At 38.2% G+C, this 22,905-nt stretch overlaps 1 protein-coding gene across 8 annotated transcripts in view; it reads left to right on the top strand.

Annotated features, from left to right (window-relative positions):
• The window catches only part of ralgapa2 (Ral GTPase activating protein catalytic subunit alpha 2), a 554,472-nt gene that overhangs the window by 114,277 nt on the left and 417,290 nt on the right, over positions 1 to 22,905 (top strand). For all 8 annotated transcript variants that reach the window (XR_005942422.1, XR_005942420.1, XR_005942421.1 and 5 more), the window contains exons 4-7: positions 4,377 to 4,434; positions 15,244 to 15,287; positions 17,810 to 17,987; positions 19,120 to 19,235. Coding sequence is in view for 5 of the 8 variants with exons in the window: in XM_041183014.1 (XP_041038948.1) it covers positions 4,377 to 4,434; positions 15,244 to 15,287; positions 17,810 to 17,987; positions 19,120 to 19,235 (396 nt within the window). In the remaining 3 variants the exon portion in view is untranslated. The remainder of the gene's footprint in view (positions 1 to 4,376; positions 4,435 to 15,243; positions 15,288 to 17,809; positions 17,988 to 19,119; positions 19,236 to 22,905) is intronic.

Here is a 22,905-nt window from a genome sequence, read left to right as displayed (position 1 = left end):
TGTCCCCTTGAAATCCATTGTGATGAAGTATTATTTAAAAGTTAGTGTGCAGGTACAGCAAGTGATTAGGAAGGCAGATGGAATGTTGGTGTTTATTGCAAGGCAATTGAATATAAATATAGGGAAGTTTGGCTACAGCTCTGCAGGGCCTTAGTAAGGCCACATCTGGAGCAGTATACAGCTTTGGTCTTCTTACTTCTGAAAGGATATGATGCATGAGAAGCTGTTCAGAGAAGATTCACTCAACTGATGCCTGGGATGAAATGGTTATCATATGGGAAAACGTTGACCAGATTGGGCTACACCTATTGGAGTTTAGATGAACGAGAGGTGATCTTATTGAACTATAAAGGATCCTGAGGATACTTGACATGCAGAGAAGATCTTCCCCCTTGTCGGTGAGTCTAGAACTAGGGGACACAGTTTAAAAATTAGGGGCCTTGCATTTAAAACTGAGATGAAGTTCATTTTTTTCTGCATTGTAGTTTGTGGATTTCTCTTACCAGAGAGCAGTGAAGCTTGAACATATCATTGAACATATTCAAGGCTGAGTTAGATTTTTGATCAACAAGGGAGTTGAGGGTTATGGTGACAGGCAGGAAAGTGCAGTTGAGGCCACAGTCAGATCAGCCATGATTTTAGCGAATAGCGGAGCAGGCTCAAGGGGTTGAACCGTCTACTGTTGCTAATTCTTGTGTTCTTGGGGTGCTCTTGTGTACTATCTTCTTCAGTTTTTAACTACACTTCCAAACTTTGTGCCAGCTGTAAATTTCAAAACTGTGCCCTGTGCCCCAAGTCATTAATGCATATCAAAAACTGTAGTGGTCCTAGTACTGTACCTTGGGGAATTCCACTGTGTAGCCTTCTCCAGTAATTCATTTGCAGTAACCCATTTGTTATATTTGATGTACAAGCCCACTTTGTTTTCCTATTGAACTCAGTAGTTAAGGATTGTCTATTACAAGCCTTGCGAGTGAATGCAAATTCTAGTAATTCAATTATTAAAGAATTAGCATGCCTTATATTGCACACAGGAACCACAAATAAATACAGAAGAAAAAACAGAAGCATACAGCAGGTCTGTCTGCATCTGAAAGGAGGAGAGTTTTTAATTTAGATGCAGACCTTTTGTCAGAACTGATTAATGATTTTGAATAAGTACAAAAGACTGTTACTGTTGAAACACCAAGGTTCTGAGGGAATTGATGAAAGGATTCCTACTTATGAGCAAGTCATGGAATGAACAGTCAAAGACAAAAGGTCAAAAACATAGTGATTGACGGTTGGTTTTAGGGAGGGCTCAGTGATAATTCCACATTCTCATTCTCAGTGTTATTTTCTGGATCACAGTCACCTCCATGAAACAGCTGCTTAAAGCCTCAGTAATCCAGTTATTTCAATTTCTCCACTCAATATTTCCTATGAGTAAATGACTTTAAGCTTTATTAAATTGATTACTGTATGTAAGCTAAAAGGGATTTTTTTTCCCACCAAGATTTGGTTTAGGGAGTTAAGACAGGTATAAATCTCACTGCACTGCCAGATGTTACAAGCCCGACGAGATAACAATTCTGAATGTGTAGTATCAGCCATGTAAAATACACTTTACCAATTGTAAAATCAGCCATGTAAAATACACTTTACCAATTGTTTCCCAATTGCTCACTTTCGATGTGAACATTTAAATATGAATTAAATACTCATCACTCTAGTTTCACCATAGCATAGTTTATACTGCAGTGGTCTTCATTTCAGCATATAGAGTAACAAATTCCTACAAAAATTAGGAGGATTTTATGTCATACAACATTTCTGGTGTTGAGGCATTATTATATGGTGATACTGTACTTTGCAATATTAAAACAATTCATTTTTCACCATAATAAAATTACATCAGATTCTTGTGTATTGATTTATATCCAGGGTCTCTGTTTCATGAATGCAATCTCCCACTTATTTCCTTTGGTGGCTGCTCGTTCAGCTACTGCCCACTCTCTGCTTAATCTGTCTTGCCACCTACATTCCTGTTTGCAGTGATCTATTCCACAGGTTTTTGACCATGCCTTCTGCTTTCTGCTCTATCCAATGTGTTCTTTTTTCAGTCCTGCTTGAGATCTTCTCGAAGTAAAGTATTTTGACATATCTTCCTTCATGTGAGGAGTGCGACAAATGCCTATTGTTGCTCGTAATTGGATAGTGATACAGGACTATTTGAGATATGCATTGGAAGAGTTTTCGCAACAATGCATACATCTTGCATTCCACTTAAAATGTACGCACCCTTTTGTGTCTTTTTAAAAAGCCACCATTATAGCAACATGTTATTTTAACCACATATTCAGAAGTTTCACCTGTGCAGTTTATGGTTCCTTCTGTACCATAAATTTAAATAGATTAGCAATTTCAAAATGCGAGAATTTGATAATGTGTGAATTTCCATGTAGACAAGTTTGACCTTTTATAGGTCAAGAAAAATCAGGATTTTCATTCCAGTGCTCTTTCTTTTAAATTCATTTCAAATCTTGGGTATGAAATAGATGTCAGTGGTACAACTCTGCATCTGGCAGCACTCTATCTGAGACATTTCCAGCTGGTGCCTGTAAACTTTACCATCTCTGTAGTTCCGATGATTTAGAGAAAAGGCATTATTGTTTTTGAGCTATTCTGGATTTTTATTTCCAGTGTAGATTGTATTTGCCGCATACAGTTTCCCCCTTTTCCTTGTTTAAAAGTCCTTGCTGGGCTATAAATGTCTAGTGTCTTTAGGCAAGAGAAAGAAAAACAAGAATGGACACAATTTCCAAATGCTTCTCTAGCCTTCATACAGTTCATGTAACATTTCTGCAACATATATTTTAATATGAACTAGCATTGCCTACAGGTATTTAGTTGAGGTGGGTGTATAAAATTTGCATTCTATGGCCATTTGAGTTGTGGCATACAGATGCATGCAAATTAGGAGCAGTAGACCATTCAGCCCCTCGAATCTGCTGTGCCATTCAATAAGATCATGGCTGATATGATTGTGACCTCAACTCCACTTTCCTTCCTACTCACTATATCCTTTGATTCCTCTGTCAATCACAAATCTATCTAATTCGGCCTGAAACATATTTATTGACCCTGCCTCCGCTGCTCTCTGGGGGAAAGAGTTCCACACGCTCATGACCCTTACAAAAATTTCCCCTCATCTCCGACTTAAATGGGTGACCGCTTATTTTTAAAGTCTGTCCCCTTGTTCTTGTTTCTCCCACAAGAGTAAGTCTGGGCTCCATGCTGCTCGTCTTCAGGGCCTGCCTGCAATCCCAGCAGTGGCCACTGCTAAGACAAGAAACCTGCTGACCATTTGATTGGCTTGCAGCTCTGAGTGGGACCTCCTCTCTGATGGGGGCAGAAGGACCACCTCAAGCTAGTTAAATGCCTGACATGCATTAAGTGGCTGCTAGCGAGCTGGCCCAGCGTAGCCGGGCTCGCCATCGACTTTTATGCCAAGGGTTTGGGGCCCTGCCCCCCTGCCTGGAGTTAGGTTTGAGCTGATGAGCAACTGACTTAGAGGCAGGAATGTTACCACTGAACCAAGATTCACTTTCCTTGAACACATACTGCTCTTTAACTGAAGTAATAAGAAAAAACTTTCTACCTCCTCTAAGGCACTGTGATTTCTACAATTTGCCAGAACCACCTATCAACAGTGTTGAGATATTTCTTAAATAAGCACAGCAAGTAATGTTCAAGCTAGGGGTCAAAATCTCCAGGAATATTGAAGTTGAGTTTATACAGTTCACCTTTAAAAGTGCATTTAATGTCACTTTAAAGAATGGAATTTAAAATTCAAAATATGACACTTGAAGAATGATAAACTAAAAATGGTTGGGTCAGTTAAAAGTTTGAATGTGTTTGGGATCTGGCTGTGCTTTTATCAAATATAAACCAGTCAGAATGGTACTTCCTAAGGCATCAGAGTCTTTCAAGCCTTCAAACTTGCAATGTCTTGAGTTTAATTAACCTTGTTTTTGCCATTTCATGGAAAAGTTAAATCTTAATCCAAAGGCAATATTTGATAATGGGCACGAGATGCACGGGGAGTGTGAGGAAGAATGTTTTACACCGGCTGGAATTTGCTGCTTGTAGAAGCAAGCAGAAACAATCAATTTTTCAAGAGGAAATTGGATGGGCCCTTGAAGGAAATAAACCTGCAGCTTTTGGAGATAGTGCAGAGGAATGAGTGTGACTGGATGCTCCACAGAGAGATGGCATTGACTCAATGGGCTGAATGGCCTCCCCATGTCATAAATGACTCTGTCAAAAGCTTGGGATTTAGTGGTGCTATACTGAATCATGTATCTCAATTTGTACTCTTAATTTACCTTGAACAGAAAATACTTCAACTGCTTCCTGAGAAAATCAACAACAGATGGCAGTTTCACAGCATAGGTAAGAAAAATGGGGTATATTTGTGGGATATTTCCAAATCATGGAGCAAGTTGAAAACTCTGCTTGATTATGCTAAAGTGTGATCTTTACTCAATATTGTTTTTTCTTTCTGTAATCTATACCATTTTAATTTTTAAGGGAGTAAATCAAATATTTCTCAAATTAAGGCTTCATAGTATCTTTATGTATGAAACTTAAATGTCCTTGAATATTTGTTCATATTGTTTTATCCTCAAATTATCCATTCCTAATCATAAACTAGGGGTTTATGTTTTTAAGGCCCTCCTATTTATAATGCTAAACTTCATTTGTAAAATTTGTGTAAAAGCTTGGTACACTCGATTTATTTTAGTGCCTCGATATGGATACCAATTTCCAGCTTTTCATGACCCTGTTCTCTTTGGTTTCCTTCTCAGTAACATCCTTCCTTAAATTTCATAGCCACAATAATGCATGCCAAACTATTTTTTTTCTTTTTTGTTTCTTTTTTGTAGATCATTTTAGTATAACATGTCTTTGTGGCATCAACTTACAATCTTTTGCTTCAAGCTATTTTAGGGCCTTGAAAAGGAATTTTAAATATTTAGTTTTACATTTGTATTAGTTTTCATGTGGTGTACATGTAGTGTGACCTCCTTAAGACTTATTTTCACTTGCTGTTGACATGGTCTTTATTGGCTTTAAGGGAGTCTTTTTCCTGTTGTTTTTTTCAACTTTTTTGTTAATTGCCAAGTTGCTCAGATGAATGGTGGCTTAACAATAGATGTGACAAAATGAATAATACTTGGAAGTAAGGGGTTAGGGCAAGAGGCCAGAGGTTGTGCTTTATTTCAGGAAAACATGTAAACTGAGACCTTCATTCAGCTTTGCAGAGGAGTTAGTAGAAATTTGAAAAATATTTTGTGGATGTGGCAACAACTTGCATTAATATAGTGTGTGTAAGGTAGGAGAATGCCCCAAGGTGCTTCACAGAAGCTTATTTGGACAAAATTTGGCCCCCTCCTATGCGCCACATGCTGTACCCCCTCCCCAGAGCTCTTGCTCACGGTGTGTGTTTGGGAGAGGGAAGCATCGAGTAGGGGATAAGTTATTAAGAGTAAGCAAGAGGATTTTTGGGATAGTTAGGTTCAGGGTAGCGCCATTGAATTTTAAAGCAAAAATTACAGGTCAGGGATGTAACCCACCCTTATTAGATGGTTTGTTATGGAAAAGAGAGTTTTGTTTAGCACATTTTCATTTAGCATGCAATTTTTTTGGAACACCAGAGTGCTAGATGGGGATAGCTGTAAAGTCATTAATTAAAAGAGAGAGAATATAACCAATTAACATAAATATTATAAAGATTATCACTTGTTGCCAAAAATTATAAAATGAACTGTCACAACCAGAATGACTTAGAAGGCAAGGGTGTAGTGTATGAGGAAAAGTAGAGAAGTTATGCTCAATATCCTGTATGCTAAACTTTGGTTAGAACACTAAAAGCAAAATATTGCAGATGTTGGAAATCTGAAATAAAAACCAAGTCTTGGGATGATGCAGATGATGCAGATCTGGCATCATCTGTGGTGAGAGAAACGATTACCATTTCAATTCTGATGTGATTCTTCTTCAGAACTTGGTTAGACCATACTTGGCATACTGTGCACAGTTAATGTGTTTATCCTTTACAAACTTTTTTGTGTTTTACATACCAAAACATGTTTTTGAAGAAGTAAGTTGCAATGAAACCATAAGTAGTTTTTGAATTCTATTTTAAATTGCATCCTGATTAAAAAATTTTCCAATATCCCCATTGGCCCTCACTATATTTCTAGTGGCTACCACTGGACCAAAAGATTGGTCAAGGGGCTGGGTATTTATGAGGATCGTAAAAAGACGATAGAGAGTCAAGGGAGTTTAGGAAAGGAATTTCGGCGCTTTGGGCAGAGACAGCTAAAGATACGGTCGCCAATAGCGGGATGGGGGTAGTGGGGATGCACAAGAGGCCAGAATTGCAAGAACAGACTACTTGAGTGTTTTTTAAAATTACATTTTGATAATTGAAGTGACTCCATATCTATTCTTGGCATCACAAAAGGATAAATTAAGTACTTTAGATATAAATTTGCAGTGTGGGATTAGCTTGAGATATGAAAGCTTTGGGGCAGCAATATTGGAATCCTCCTTCAAATAACTACTACATTGCATGATATCTTGGGGCTATCTAAGGACAAACCACATTTGAAACCTAGGGTAGGATTTTCGGGTCAGCATGCGGCTACAATCGGCAGGCCTGGGAGTGGCTGGGGAACAGATTGCTGCCCGCGACTGCGATTTCACGCTGGCTGGCCAGCCAATTAATGGTCAGCCAGCATGAAAGGCGTGCTGAAAAGCTCAGCACTGCTGGCGTGGAGGCGGGAGGAGGGTGTGCGCTGAAGTTGGCGTAGGAGAGGCGGAATGAAAGCTCCCTGAAGGCAGAGAGCTGCCTCAGGCAGCTGTAGAGTTGAAATTCAATAAAAAAGATATAAAAATCTGGAACAAATGCCCACACATCAGAATGAGTCACCTTAACGTTTGGGTGCTGAAATTTGTGTCCAAACATTTTTATCTTTTTTAAAATTAATCTCGGAAACCTCATCCCGCCCTTGGATGAGGTCTCCTGAAAAATGCAAGGCCGCCTGGCCGATTTGCCTGCCTGCCAGCCATAACATTGGATGGGCAGTGAAAAATCCCAGTTAATTGCGCTGTCAGTAGGCTTGATAGCCCTCTAATTGTAGGTGGATGTGCTGCCAACTTGCGCGCGTGCCCACTGACTGAAATATTATGCAAATGTGCGATGACGTCAGGACACTCACCTGATGTTATCACGTGCTACTTTACGCTTGAGCATGTCAGGCGCACACTCGCGCGCCAAGTGCAAAATTCTGCCCTTAGTTTCTAAATTATTTTTGCAACTCTGCAAACATGAGAAGATATTTCCTTTTGATTTTTTTGTGGTTGAGCTCAAGTTCCATGTGGGCACAAGTGCACAATTTAGGCTGACTTTTCTGTGTAGGCTTGAACAAGTGTTATTGCTGGAGGTGCTGTCTTGGATGAGACATTAAACTGTTCACTTGGGCATGAAGATCTTGTGGCCCTATTTGGAGAAGAATGGAGAGCTCTGGGCAACATTTCTCCTTCAAGCAAAATCACTAAAGACAGATTAACTTTTCATTCCTTGTAAGGCTTTGCAGTATGCAAATACAGCACATGGACTGCAGCAATTCAGGTCAATGGCTCACCACCACATCCTCAAGGGCAACTAGGGATGGGCAATAAATTCTGGCCTAGCAACGCCCACAACCCGTGAATGAAAAAAAGTTGGCTGCCATGTTCATTTAATTAACAATGGTGATTGCATTTCAGAAGGTTTTACACTGCTCATGGCCAAGGCAGTTGGAGCCAGAGACTACATAACAGCCTATTGAAAGATGAATACAAGACAGAAAGTTGAGTAGGCAGTGAGAGAATTTTCTCAGACTGACAGAAAATGGGAAATGTTGCGCTCCAGAGACTTTTTTGAGTTTGCTTTTGTTCATTAATGATTTGGACTTGGAAATTGGGGATATGGTGAAATAAATTGTGCATGATAGTAAATCGGAGTGTATATTTAACAATGTGGAGTGTTGCGATCCCAGCTGATGTTAATATTGGTTAAGTCAGGTCAGAGTGAAACCTGGCTTGATTGATTCTAACATTTGTTTTTTTTAGAAACCGCGGAGGAAAGTTACTAAACAAATTCACAGGAGTCTATTGATGAGCTTTTAACATAAAGAATAAAATATTTATTAAACAAGAAAAAATGTATTACGCCAGACAAAAGGTTTGGAAAGATCTTAATACAAACACAAGAAGGTGCTTCAAATTTACATTTTTACCATTATTTTACCCCAGTAATATATTTACAGATACAAACCAGTGAAGAGTTACCACTAGCTTGACACAAAGGCTTCTCGCTTGGGACTGGCACTGTTGCAAACTGTTTTCTTCCAGTGAATTCCTGAGCATTCACTCAATGCTTTTCACTCAATTGTATCTCTTCCTCAAGACACCCTAAAACCATACTCCAGACTCAGTCTTCCAATAGTATCTCTGCTAAACTGTTCACTTTACTGAGTTCTATAACTGACTATTCAGCCAACTACTGTCCCCAAAAGCCTTGTAGTCTTTCTTATCCAAGAGTGTAGAGTTCCTGTCCTCTCACTTTGATATACAGTGAGCTCTTCTGTCTTTTTCTTTGCCTAACCCTGGACGGTTGTTGCTAGACAAAAGTAAAGATTTTTTTTTCTCCAGAATCACTAAAATTTTATCCCATCACTTTATCTTCAGGGATTGTAAAACCTCATTAAAGATGTGTATATATACAAACAAACCCATCTGTGCAGACTACCAGGCACCAAGACACTCATTCAACCTAAATTTTACCTTTCTTTACATGCAAACATATATGTATATATCATTTATATCTATCTATATAATATATTAAACTTAAAGATTAAACATTGTTCATAACCCCCTCTCTGCAGAAAAAAGACATCCTTGAGGTGTTTTCTTTTTCTATTAAACAATTCCTGTTATCGTTATCTCTATCTTATACAGACACTCTAGCAGCACCAAAGCATTTACATCAAATATAAAAGGAAAAATGACTTGTCAATAAAAATGATATTTTGCAAAAGTCCATTCTGATCACGACATCCATGATCCTCCACATTTAAACTCTTGATAAAGCATCCTCTATGATATTGTCTCTTCCTGCTACGTGAATAATCTTTAAATTATATGGTAGTACCGTTAAATTCCAATGACATTGTCTCAGATTCTTGATATGAAATTTTGCTTAAAAGGTTAGAGGATTATGGTTGGCATAAACAATAATCTCTGCAGAGTTGTTAGATATGTAGATTTCAAATGTTGTAGAGCCAACACCAAACTCAAAGTCTCATTTTTTCACAGTTGAATACTTACGTTGGCAAGAATTCAACTTCAGAGAAAAGTAACCAACTGGCTGTTTCATTCCCATCTCATCCTCCTGTAATAAAACTGCACGAACGCCTATGTTGTTGGTGTCAACCACCAGTTTAAACACTTACATAATTTAGCACCGCTAAAACTGGTGTGGTAGTCAGTACAGCTTTCAAACTGTGAAAAGGCACTTCGACACTCCTTTGTCCACTCAAATTTCTTGCCTTTTCCACAAGTTTGTCAGGGGAGCCGCCGCACTGCTGAAATTCAGAACAAACTTCCGATAGAATCCACCCATGCCTGTATACCATTATCTCTTGTTTTGCCATAGGCAATGAAAATCCAAAATAGCTCTTATTTTGCTTTTCTAGGCACTACTTGGCCTTGTCCCACGGTGTGGCCCAAATAAGTTACCTTCGCTTTGGCAAATTCACTCTTTGCCAAACTTATGACCAAATTGGCTCTTTGTAACCAATCAAACAATTTGTTCAAATGTTGAGAATGTTCCTCAGATTTAACTGAACACAACAAAATCATCACTATATACAACACAGTTACCTAATCCTTCAGTGACCTTGTTGGTTAATCTCTGATAAGTTGCTGATGCACTTTTTATTCCGAAAGGCATGACTTTGCATTGAAGAAGTTCATCTGGGGTTATTTCTTTGGCTGTATCAGTTATTGGAACTTGCCAATATCCCTTCAATAAATCAACTTTCGTAACGAACATTGCCTGTCCATTCTTCTCAATACAACTTTCTAACCGTGGAATTGGACATGATTCTGCCTTTGTAATCACATTAACTTTGCGATAACTTGTACATAATTACTATGATCAATCCATTTTTGGCACCATTACAATAGGTGAGCTCCAGCTACTGTGACCCGTTTCAATAATATTTTCCATCATGAACTTGATTTCTTTCCTCACTTGGGCTAACTTCTCTGGAATAAGTCTGTAAGGGTGTTGTTTTATGGGTAACACATCCCCTACATTAATTAACATCATGTATGGCCAAAGATGTTTTCCCTGGCCTATTCACACAAATTGATTCATGAGTTGTAATAGCTTTTGCAACTCACCTGAACAGTTTTCTGGAAAATAGCTTAATATTATATCTAAATTTTTAAGCATCTCTGTATTATCCAGTCTGATTGCAAGAGGGTCGACTTTAGAATTTTCGACCTCTGATTCATTCTGAAAGTTCCAATATTTTCATTTCACTCCCTACTTCTTTTACTACTGTAAATACATTCCTATCCTGACTATCTTGCACGTCGTAGTATTGCTTTACCATATTAACGTGACACATTCGCTGACTCTTCCTCTTGTCTGGAGTACTCACTATATAATTTACATCATTGAGTTTATTTTTGATTTGATGGGGTCCAGTGGACCTTGCTTTTAATGGTTCACCAGAGACAGGTAACAACACTAAAACCTAGTCCCCAGCAACAAAATTTCCAGCTTTGGCATTTTTACCTGCTCTAATTTTCATTGTTTGTTGAGTGACTTTCAAATGCTCTTTGGCCACCTCACGCTCTGGTGAATCTATCCTGGAAATTTGATAGGTCAAAAGTGTAGTCTCTGAGCTTTGTTTATCAATTTTTTCTTAATTGATTTAAGGGGTCCTCTCACCTTATGCCCTTTTATCAAGTTCAAAAGGACTGATTCCTGTTGATTCATTAGGGGCATCCCAATAGCAAACAATAAAAATGAAATTCCTTTATCTCCATCATTAGGACGTTCCTGATGATAGGTTTTAATCGTGGTCTTTAAAGTTTGATGCCATCTTTCTGATGCACTTTGTGACTGCGGGTGATAAGCTGAAGAGTTAAATTGTATTGTTCCCAAACTACTCCTTATTTATTTGAATACTTGTGACATAAAATTTGAGCCTTGATCTGATTATATTTTCTTAGGTTATCCATCTCTTGTTAAAAAAAAAAATTGAACTAACCTTTCCACTATCACTTGCTGAGACATCCATAATTTTTGAAAAATATTGATTCCCACTTTGAGCTTTAGGTATAGGTACTACATAATCTATTAATATCCTGTTAAATGCTCCTTCAAAAGCTGATATCTGAATTAAAAGTGCAAGTTTAATTGCCAATTGGGCTTTCCCTATCATATGACATGTATGATATTTCTGGCAGAATTTAGCTATGTCTTTATGCAGTCCTGGCCAATAAAAATGTTTCATTGTTAGCTTGCGTTCTCCTTACACCTAAATGACCTGCCATTGGAATTTTATGCGCCACTTATAAAATTTCAATATGATACTCAGATGGAATTCCTTTAATCAGATCATCCTTATAGCATCCTGCGTTTATTTCTACCTTCAATATATCATCTAACTCTCTTAGTGTAACCGTAGTCAAGAATTTAAAATAATCCACTGTTACATTTTTTACTCCCAGAAAAGTCTTAGCAATAGGAAAAGCCATGTTGAGTCCCTACAAGTGTAATATACTTCACAGCAAATCCTGTTCCTGTGCCAATCACCTCCATGTATTCATTTCTTTAAGGATTCACAGATTCCATTTCAATTTAAGAATTTTTGATCCTGACGAGCCCCCACTGTATGATCCCAGCTGATGTTAATAGTGGATAAGTCAGATCCCAGAGTGAAACCTGGTTTGATAGATCCTAACTTTCTTTTTAGAAACTGTGGAGGAAAGTTACTGCACAAATTCCCAAGAGCCTGCTGATAAACTTTTAATACAAAATAAAATATTTATTAAACAAGAAAAAATGAACTTCCTTACACCAGACAAAAAAGTTGGAAAGATCTTGATACAAATACAAGAAGATGCTTCAAATTCACGCTATTCCTTTACCTAGTAATATATTACAGACACATAAACCAGTAAAGAGTTACCATTAGCTTGATACAAAAGCTTCTCATTTAGGACTGGCACAGTTGCAAACAATTTTCTTCCCGTGAAATCTTGAGCATTCACATGATGCCTTTCACCCAACTTGTATCTCTCCCGAGACACCAAAAGCTGCACTCTAAACTCAGTTTTCCAGGAGCACTTCTGCTAAACAGATCACTTTACTGAGTTCTGTAACTGATTATTCAGTGAACTAATGTCTCCAATAGCCTTGTAGTCTGTCTTATCAGAGAGCTTGGAATTCCTGTCTCCCCCTCTGACACACGCTGAACTGTCTTTTCTGTCTTTTCCTGTGTCTGCCCCTGGACCATTGCTGCTAGGCGACAGTGAAGTTTTTTTTCTCCAGAATCACTTAACTTTTATCCTATCCCTTTACCTTCAAGGGTTGTAAAACCTGACTTTAAAGAAGTGTATATATACATACAAACCCAAAAGACCTGACCTTTCAGTCAGGAGTCTATCCAGACTCCCAGGCACCAAGACTCAGGAGGACTTATCAAAATACAAGAAGACAAAAACAGGCTTACAAAGTTGGTGGATAAATGGCAAATTAAATTCAGTATAGTGAAGTGAGAGATGCTCCATTTTGATAGGAAATATAAGGAGGCCATTTATACCTTAAATCAGTAGAGGAACAAAGAGGTTTGGGAGCACAGGTGTGTGAATCGCTAAAAGTAGCACACCTTATAAGGCCATAAAGAGTACCGAGGCTCATCTGTAGAGGAATAAAATAGAAAAGTAGACAAGTAAAGTTTAATTTAAATGGAACTTTGGTTGTACCACACTTGGAAAACCATGTGCAGCTTGGTATTCATACTACAAAAAAAGATATTTAAGACTGCAGAAAGTGCAGAGATGATTTATAAGGACGCTACCAGAATTTACAGGACCCATTTGTCAGGAAAGATTGAGCAGGCTGGGGCTTTCTCTGGAAAAGAGAAATGTTTTAAAAAATGCATTCTTTAAGACTATTAAGGGGTTTGATAGGTTGGTTGTGGAGCAACTTCCCTTGTGAGAAAAAGAGTGCATAAATATGATAGCCACTGACAGATTAAATAAAGAATTTGGGAGGAATTTCTGTACACATGTGAAAACATGCCACATGGAGGGATTGAAATGGACAGCTGTGGTGTATTTAGAGAAAGCTGGATGCAGACAAGGAAGAGGGGTATATAACAATACATGATCAGGGTGCTCAGAGGTAATGAGTGTGAGGAAGCTTATGTGGAGTCTAAACATGAGCATATGCCAACTGAGTGACCTGTTTTGTGCTTTCGATTCTACATAACTTTAGAACATCCTAAAGCACATGATCAGGTGGTTTTAAATACAAAACATTTCATTCTTATAGTAGGTGAATGAACTAAAGATAATGTTTTTCAGTACCTTTTATTTGTTTCACACTTCAGGAGAGTTCAGCCAGACTTGGCACTGGACCACTTACATTCTTCAAGCTTGTTGGCTCTGTAGCTAGTTAATGCACAAGGGTTGACCTTTTGTTTACTGGCCAATATTTGTACATTGATTGTACTAAACGTTTTTTGTCAAAATGCCATACATTTTTTTATATAAAGAAGAGTTATGAACCATTCAGAAGATTAAGTTGCTGATAGTTATATACGTAGTTTAAGTGGCGTAGAGCTTGTGTGCTAGGTTCAGTTGAACATTAGTCAGCAGTTACGCAGTCAGAACTATGCCTGATTCAGCCTGAAGCATCATATGTCACCTCTAAACACATCTGTCAGGCAGGGCTGCAACTAGTAATAATGCAAACAGGAGTGAAATGGGCTGATGGGTAGGCTTCTACTTGGTTCTAGTGTGCTCAGTCATCAGATTGGCTTTGGATACCTGATTACACAAACAGTTAATGAAATAAATGACTGGTTTATGTGTTTTGGTGATGCTGTTAAATTAACAATGCCTGGGACTGACAGACCTGCCTGCTAGTCTTTGAAGGTGCCATGTCCACCTGATTAGACAGACAAGGTTTCAGTTTAATGCCTCATCCAAACGATGGCCTCCTAAAATGCAACACTGCATTAAGTGCCAGCCTACATTATATCCTCAGGTTCTGGAGTAGGGTGTTGAATTTACAATCTTCTGACTCTGGCAGAAATATTTCCAGTCGTTTCTTAAACAGTTACCTTTTTTCTTCCTGGCTCCTCTACTTACTAATTATTTTGGCATCAATTTTGATAAGTTAATAACAGAATCTTTCTTTTGCATATTGCTATTCTGTTAAAGAAATTTGGAAGATAATTATCTCTGGGGCGCATTTTTCCCTCAACAGTTTTCTGTTCCTCCTTCCTGTAGGCATTGCTTCCTACTGCTGAGCAGGCCCATGAGTTGCAGTTTACCTTCTAACTTGCCATAATTGCCATTATCATTTTGTGAACTTTGAGTTTTGGTAAGCTTTCTAAATATGGATGCCATCACAGTGGAGCTCAACCTGACACTTGTCCAGAGATTCTGAATAGTGATCTGGCATGGGTACTCTGATGTATGCTCCCCTCCCTAACTTGCGGATGCTTTGGCAAACTGTATTGAACAGAAGTTGAAGTGAGGCCATCAAATTCGGCTTTGGATCCAAGATTGAACCTGCAACCCTCCTATCCCATATGGGTCCTTTATTTGGGTAAACTTGGTCCATTGTGCTGAATGGAAGGGTTGGAAGAAAGAGAGTTTGTTTGATTCATTTCAATTAAACTGATTTTACTAGCATAGCTAAATTAACTTTTCTGATGAATCTTCTTATAGTTTCAGTAAGTTGTACATGTGCAATTAAAAGACACCCTCCAGCCCTTTCAAATTGTTGTGTGAAAGAGTTTTTTGCGTTTTGCTACCTTAGCAGTATCTGACACTGCTTATCTTATTTACATGTTTATAATCTGCAATCTTTAATTTGCAACCAAATTAATACTTCAGGCTCAATTTTGAAGAAACTTCTGCACACTGGAAACTCTGTTAAGGTAAGAACTTTAATCTATTTTGTTTGGTGAGGCTATATACCCTTCTTTCAGCTTATCTCCCCCATTTTTTCTGGTTCTCTAGGTTCTAATTCAGAGGAATGAGGTAGGGGAGGTTAAGCATCCAATTCCCTTGGGTCTGTTTCACATCTAATATCTAGGAGGTGTGTGAGAGTGACCTCTTAATGACCCTTCTCATAATTTGCAGCTCCACTTGTGAAGTTGCACTGGGAGTTTGCTGGATGCCTTCCAATGTTGTAGTAAACTGAAATATTTGTCCCTGTGACAAAATACAGACATTGTTAGAAACAAGTGCACAACAGATGGCTTAATTTGTTGTAGGTTGTGCCAAGCCTCTTGAGTGACATTGCTTCTTTGCAAACATGTGCATAAGCAATGTGTTATATGTCATCTGTTTATGTAATTGGCCTTTGGGCAAGACTTTGCGAAATGTTTATGAATGGCGCTTAAGTTAACCCATCATTAAATGTAATAAAAGCGAAAGATTATTGTAGCCTAAATTTGAATGTTGATCTTTCAAGTGACTTTGCATGCTTAGTAGATGGTATTGTTCATCTCAGTCTCTAAGTCTTTGGATTAATAACACATTGTAGTTTCTCCTGTTTGAATTAGGATCTTTTGTAACTCTCAAATTTTATGAAAAGCAAAAGCTAAACTGAGCCACATAATGACAGTCAATTTGATTCTTGCTAATGTTGAAGTGGTCACATTTTAATAGTTGGAATGCTTAGAAGTAACCTTACACAGTTGGGTTGCATATTAAATTATCCTAATGTGGAATGCACAAAGTATTGTAAAATTTGATTCAAATTGTTTGGGGAGTATCAAAATTACACTTGAACAAAACTGCCCAGTGAAGGGAAGGCTGAAAGGTGACCTGATAGAGGCTTTTAATGTAATATATATATATGTTGAGACAAATAGGGTCATTGCATTTAAGACGTAGCTAAGCAAGTAAATAGAGTAAGGAAGAGAAGGATATATTGGTAGAGTTAAATGAAGTAGGGTGAGGGGAGGGTCATGTGGAACATTTACACCAATTGGCCTGTGTGTATGCTGTAAATTGCACTTATAAGTAACAAACACATGCAATTTCATTAATTTATTATATGTTGTTATTGTCCTGTAATCTTGGAAGTTTTGTTCCCTAAAGATTTTGTTGACCATAGAATTATTTCAGTTGGTTTTTGGTATTGCTTTGTGTCCTGTGCTGTGATATTCAAGGGGCTACTTGCCTCCCTAATTTCAATCTGAACTCCTTCTGCTAATTTAAAATCTGCGATAGCATAATAGGCTAGATACAGAAAGGAGAAACTTAAAGTCAACAGTGGAAGCCTGGATTGAAGTTTGGGGAACAGGGTCAATGTTTAAATACCCCAACATAAAGGTGCAGAACAACTGGTAGAAAGTGCTGGTTGAAATATGCAAAATGGTGAGTTATGTATTTGAAGATGCAAGTTCCTATGAAGGTAAGAATATTAGTTGTCAGAACTTTTTATAATGTTGGCCCTCATCTTGTGCAAGGGTTGTGGCCTTTTGGGGATCATCCTAAAGGTAGGTCTCCCTATGCACAAGATTTCCTTAATTCTCTGGATGTGATGAAAGCTGCAATTATTGTACATTTGAAATTGCTCTGCAAAGATAATGATGGGCCCTTCTTGAAAAGAGTACTATGGTTCCAAAGAGTACTTGCCTCCTTCCAAAACCCAGGCAAATACTTTGGCACCAGTGTCATTGAGAGCCTGACAATTATTTTCTCCACTGACTATTTGGTCTAATCGGTCAAGGTACTTGCTCAACAAAAAAAAAAACACGTTTTCCAGGCAACACTGAAATAATGTTTAATTGCACCAAATATTGGTTGGGCTAATGTTTTCTATTTTCCATTCTGCTCGATACGAGACATTTGTGAACTTGAATTGGGAGCTCGTTTTTAGTTACAGTACAGATTGCAAAATGTTACAATGATTCAGTGGAACCACTTTAAGTAGTAAAAATGAAACTGCCTTGCCCTGGTCAATTTCAAAGTTCTTGAGTCGCTACTGCTGCATTTGTTAATGTCCTTCACAGCAGGCATAGTCAATTTCAAGGTTCGTGAACTGTTCAAAATAGCAGGCCCACTTAATACGGGTTAACTGCCTTTGTATTTGACACCTGTGGTACTGGCAAATGGTTAGTGCCATTTTCTCAAGACAGAAGGCTGCCTGGAATAAAGGCAGATAGTGTGAGTGTGGGAATTGCACTCGTTAAGAGTAATTGGCACCTCAGAGCAATTGGTCAGTGCACTGCAGAAAAAAAAGACTTTTTTTAATTGGCTGCTCCACATAATCTTAATTAAAAAAGCTGGTCTGGGTAGATTTGACTGGACATTGATGGATGCAAAACTAATAGCATGGATGAAATTCTTTTGACTGTTAGTATACACCATGATACGACTTGTACATCGTTGCAACCATGCAAACCTTGATGAGATTTGACTAGCATTGTATAAATTTTCTCCTCAGATAAGATGTGAAGGAATTCGACTCTACCTGCTTTGGCTTCAAGCATTGCAAGAGAATTCTTCAGATGAGCAGCTCACCTTATTTGCTTGTCTAGTCCCTGGCTTTCCAGCTGTTTCATCTCGAATTGGACCATGTACTTTAGATACACTCATAAACCCCTCCTATAATCTATATGATGGTTAGTAATCCAGCCTAATAAAAGTGGGACAACAGCAATGTCATTAGCATTTTTATATATTTATATTAGCATCACCTTTGTACCATTGCATGAAGGTAACGGGCACCTCCAAAATTAACCTTTCCCTCAGTACTTTTCGCTACCCAGTGCTGACAAAGTTGCATAAAGATGTTTGAGACTATGGTCTGGAATTTCCACTTATTTGCACTGGCGCAATTGGCTTGAAATCTGCATAACCTGTGCAAAAGATCATGGAATGCTAAGTGCAAATTATGTTCAGTATGAAGAGAGGTTTCTTGAGTTTTGTGCTTGTTTTTTAAAAAAAATTGTGTTGGAAGCTGGCTCACCCATGACGAATCAGCCAAAGTGAATTAATTCACCATTGGGACTTGCTAATTGCATTCTTTTGCAGGCCTTTGTAAAGAGCCTGAAAATTAAGCTGGTTCTTTTGGGGGGGCAAGCCTGCTAATAGAAACATTTTAAAAGCTTTTGAATAAGTCTTTTTTATTTACTAAGGAACTAATTACTGTACCCCATTATAACTATAAATGGTTCTGTGTATTTTCTAAAATACATTCTTAATTATTTATTAAACTTGTTACTGACTAAAATGCTTATTTTTTGTCTAACCTATTTCGAGCTGTGTTAGTCAAACAGCACTGAGTTATTACTCCTAAATACGACATGGAATATTTTTTGAAACAAAATTGCATTGATTCATGGCAGGCTTTGTGTTTTGCAATATTCAGAAGCCATGTCACCAAAAGCAGTGATGCAGGTAAAAAGCAAACAAGAAGTAGGATTTATTTCTAGAGGGTTACAATTGAAAAGTAGGGAAGTTTTGATAAACCTGTATGGATTGATTAGACTGCTCTTGGATTACTGTGCACAGTTCTAATTGCTGTATTATACAAAGAGCATAGATGCATTGGGGAGAATGCAAAAAAAATACGAAGGTGATACCAGAAATGCCAGGTTATGCTTATCGGGAAAGGATGAACAGCTTTGGGCCTCCTTTTCATTGGGTTTCCAATTCATGAAGGTTATATAAAAAAAACTGGGGAAAGATTTTTTATCAATTGAATCAGCACAAAATCAGAGAGTGATAATGTTTTACTTATTTTTTGCTTAGTAAAAATTGCTGCAGAAGACATTACTCCTCTGTTACCATCGGTGTTGGGGGAAAAGATATCAGATGACCAGACTTTGTATTTCCTTCAAGTTCTTCTGAAGTACATGGTAATCCAGGTAAATCAAGCATCTTTATAATAATGCTGAAATGGTCTAGTTGAGTGTGGATCAGTGCGTGTTTTACCATGCGGGCAAGAAATGAATTTATAGCCAATGAGTAGTTGAATGCAAATGGAATAAATATAATTTATAATCAAGCTATTATTGGATTTATAGTTATGACTCAGTTGGTAGTATTCTCACCTGAATCAGAAGATTGTGGGTTCACATCCTACGAGAGCTAAATGCAAAAATCCAGGTTTATGCTCGAGGAATATTGAGGTAGTGGTGTACTGTTAGAGGTGTCATTTTTCAGATGAAACGTTATAAGGGGTGTTCATCACCTCAGGTGGACCTAAAAGATCCCATTATACTATTTCAGAAGAGCACGGGAGTTAGCCCAGTGTTACGGCCAATATTTATCTCTGAATCAACATCACTAAAACAGATTATCTGGTTGTTATCATATTGCTATTTGTGAGAGCTTGCTGTGTGTAAATTGCCTACCATGTTTCCTGCATTGTAACAGAAACAATGAGCTGGATTATAAGCTGAGGGCCCAGCGTAAATGTTAAGAGTGGCTCGCTCCGCTCTAATTTTCAGATGATGGCATATTAGTTAGTCTGAGGCAGGTCTTCCACCACACACCACCTCACAGAGCTGCTGGCCAAACTGTTACGATCATAGCCAGTGTTATTTGCTGTGCAAGCCAAATCCCAGCGGGAAACTTGTCTTACTGATCATAACCTTTTTTTTGTATTTTGAAAACAAGGGAAAGAACTACAGATCCCAGAAGCATAGAATCCCAGTAATACCTCTAGGATTTTAACATTAGAAGATTCATTAACAAGAAGAAAAAAAATTGAGCACACAAGATTAAAATTACGCAACTAAAACAGTTTTACAAAACATCCCCCCAAAAAAACACACTTGGCCAGAACACACAAGTAAACTACTTGGCAACACCTTACTTATAGATTTGAACTATAAAAATTGACTAATATTACCCAAGACAAAAACTGCTATCACTTTAGTGAAAGGTATAACACACGACTTCTCACTCTCTTTCACTGTGCTGTGGAGATCCAAAACAAAGGTTCAGAAAGAGACTGCTTTCTCAAAACAAAGTCTTCTCTGGCTTGAAAACTTGCTGGCTGCTTCAAATTCACAACTTTCACACCTTCTCCCAGCACAGATCTGATCTCAGATCATCTCCCCCATACAGCCCCACAGCTTAGCTCAACATCTTTCCTTAAATATCCTTTTCCTATTTCATCTTAGATACCAGTGTCCTAAGCACCTCTTTGAACTCAGCATTTCCAAAATACAAATCTTTCTTTTTTCCTACTGCCTCCACTTTCAGGTCAAATAAAATTTAAGAAAAAAGTTCATTCCAGTCCATTCTCAATTTCCTAACATCCTAGTGTTATTGAATTTAAGCCCTTGACAACACATCTGCAATTAAATTCTCTCATCCAGACACGTATATAATTTTTAAATTGAATGGTTGCAATAACAAACTCCACCGGTTCAGTCTGGAGTTTTTATCTCAAAACTTTTCAAAAACGTTAAAGGATTGTGGTCGGTATATACAACTGTCTCTGATGAGTTGTTTGCAACATACGCTTCCAAATGCTTCAAAGCTAAGACCAAGCTTAGTCTATCTTCCTATAGTTGAATGTTTCTTTGGATGCACATTTAGCTTCCATGAGAAACCCCACTGGTTTCTCAGGATCCAGTTCATCTTCCTGTAGCAACACATCAACACCCACATCACTGGCGTCAACAGCTATTAAACTGCTTTGTGTAATCAGGTGCTGCTAGAACAGGTGTAGTGGCTAGTACAGCTTTCAAGCTATCAAATACAATCTGACACTCCTGCGTCCATTGGAATCTCCTGTTCTTTTCAATAATCTAGTCAGTGGAGCAACTACACTGCTGTAATTTGGCACAAATTTCAGATAAAATCCACTCATGCCCAGAAATCTCAAAACTTCCCATTTTGCTGTAGGCATTGGGAACTCTACAATAGCTCTTACTTTCGCATCTCGTGGGGCCATTTGACCATGTCCAACAGTGTTGTCTAAATATGTAACTTCTACTTTCACAAATTCACTTTCAGCCAAATTTATAACCAAATTGGCTTCCTGTAGTTGGTCAGACAGTATGTTTAAATGTCATAGGTGTTCCTCCCAAGTTAGCCATCAATATAAACAGCACAATTGCCCAGTCCTTCAATCACTTTGTTAGTCGCTATGTTGCTGGTGCATTTTTCATACCAGAAGGCATTACTTTGCAAGTCAATTTTTGTGATAAATGCTGACTGTCCCACTTTTTCAATACATAGAATCATAGAAAAGTTATAGACAGGAGGTGGTCATCTTGTCCATGCCAGCCCTAGGACACCCAGATGCCCTTTCTAATCCCACCTTCCTGCACCCAGCCCATAGCCCTGCAGCTTACAGCACTTAAGGTGCAGATCCAGGTACTTTTTAAAAGAGTTTAGAGTTTCTGCCTCTACCACCAACAAGGGCAGCGAATTCCAGACACCCACTACCCTCTGCGTATACAATCCTCCAATCGTGGAATAGGATATGAATCTGCCTTTGTTATTGTGTTTACTTTGCGGTAACCAATACATAGTCTTGATGCTAAAACCAGATGGATCACAATTACAATAGGTGAACTCCAGTTACTGAGACTGGGCTCTATAATGTCATTTTGAAGCAAAATTCAATTTCTTTCCACACTTGAGTCAATTTTACTGGATTTAATCTATATGGGTGTTGCCTTATTGAAACTGAATTCCCCCACATCAACATCATGCAAAGCCAAATTTGTCTTCCTGGTCTATTTCCACAAATTGTTTTGTGGACTGCAACTGCTTTTGTAAATCACTGACAGTTTTCTGGGAGGTAACTTAATATCACATTTAGATTCTTAAGTACTTCCTCATTGTCCAATTTAATCAGAGGAAAGTCAATTTCAGAACCCTTAATTTCTGTGTTGTTTCCCCCACCACCGCACCCCCCCCCCCCCCCGCCTTTACCACTACCAGTATCACCTTCTGTTTAACCTCCCTGTCAAGCTATAACTGTTTTAAGTCTAGATCCTGCTGGTGTAACTCCACTAACTTCAATGAACTAAACACCTCAGCCTCGTTCTTTCTAATCTCCTCTTCCTGAGTAATCTTTTCAAAGATTGATCCAGCCAACTACGGTTCAACATCCTCCCCCTGTATTTTAGATTCTTCCTTGTCCTGTTTAAACTTGTGTGCCTGTGACCTTGTCACCACACAATCTGGAAACAGCCCATGATGCCCTTTCTGTAAAACCTCTTGATTGCATCTCACCAGAGTTCTCTACTGTAGTAGGCATAGTCGATATTTGCAATCCAGCTATATCATTCCCTGGAACAAATTGAAACCCTGTAACGGGCAATTTCTCCACCACTCCCAACAATCACCTCTCCTGTTTTCAAATCATTTTTAAAGTTTAGTTTATATAATGAAATAGTCTTGAACCCTCCATGAATTCCACTAACTAACACTTTCTCCTGCAATAACCTTTCTGGACAGCAGCTGGCACTATCCCATAACATTAATGACTGGTTAGCCCCTGTATCTCTTAACAGTTTTTCCTGCAGTTCCTGGAACACGGATATACTTTCCCTTCGCATATCAAGTCTT

The sequence above is a fragment of the Carcharodon carcharias genome, chromosome 2 (genome assembly GCF_017639515.1).
Source record: "Carcharodon carcharias isolate sCarCar2 chromosome 2, sCarCar2.pri, whole genome shotgun sequence".
In the NCBI taxonomy this organism is placed as follows: domain Eukaryota; kingdom Metazoa; phylum Chordata; class Chondrichthyes; order Lamniformes; family Lamnidae; genus Carcharodon; species Carcharodon carcharias.
This window is presented reverse-complemented; position numbering and strand designations above follow the sequence as displayed.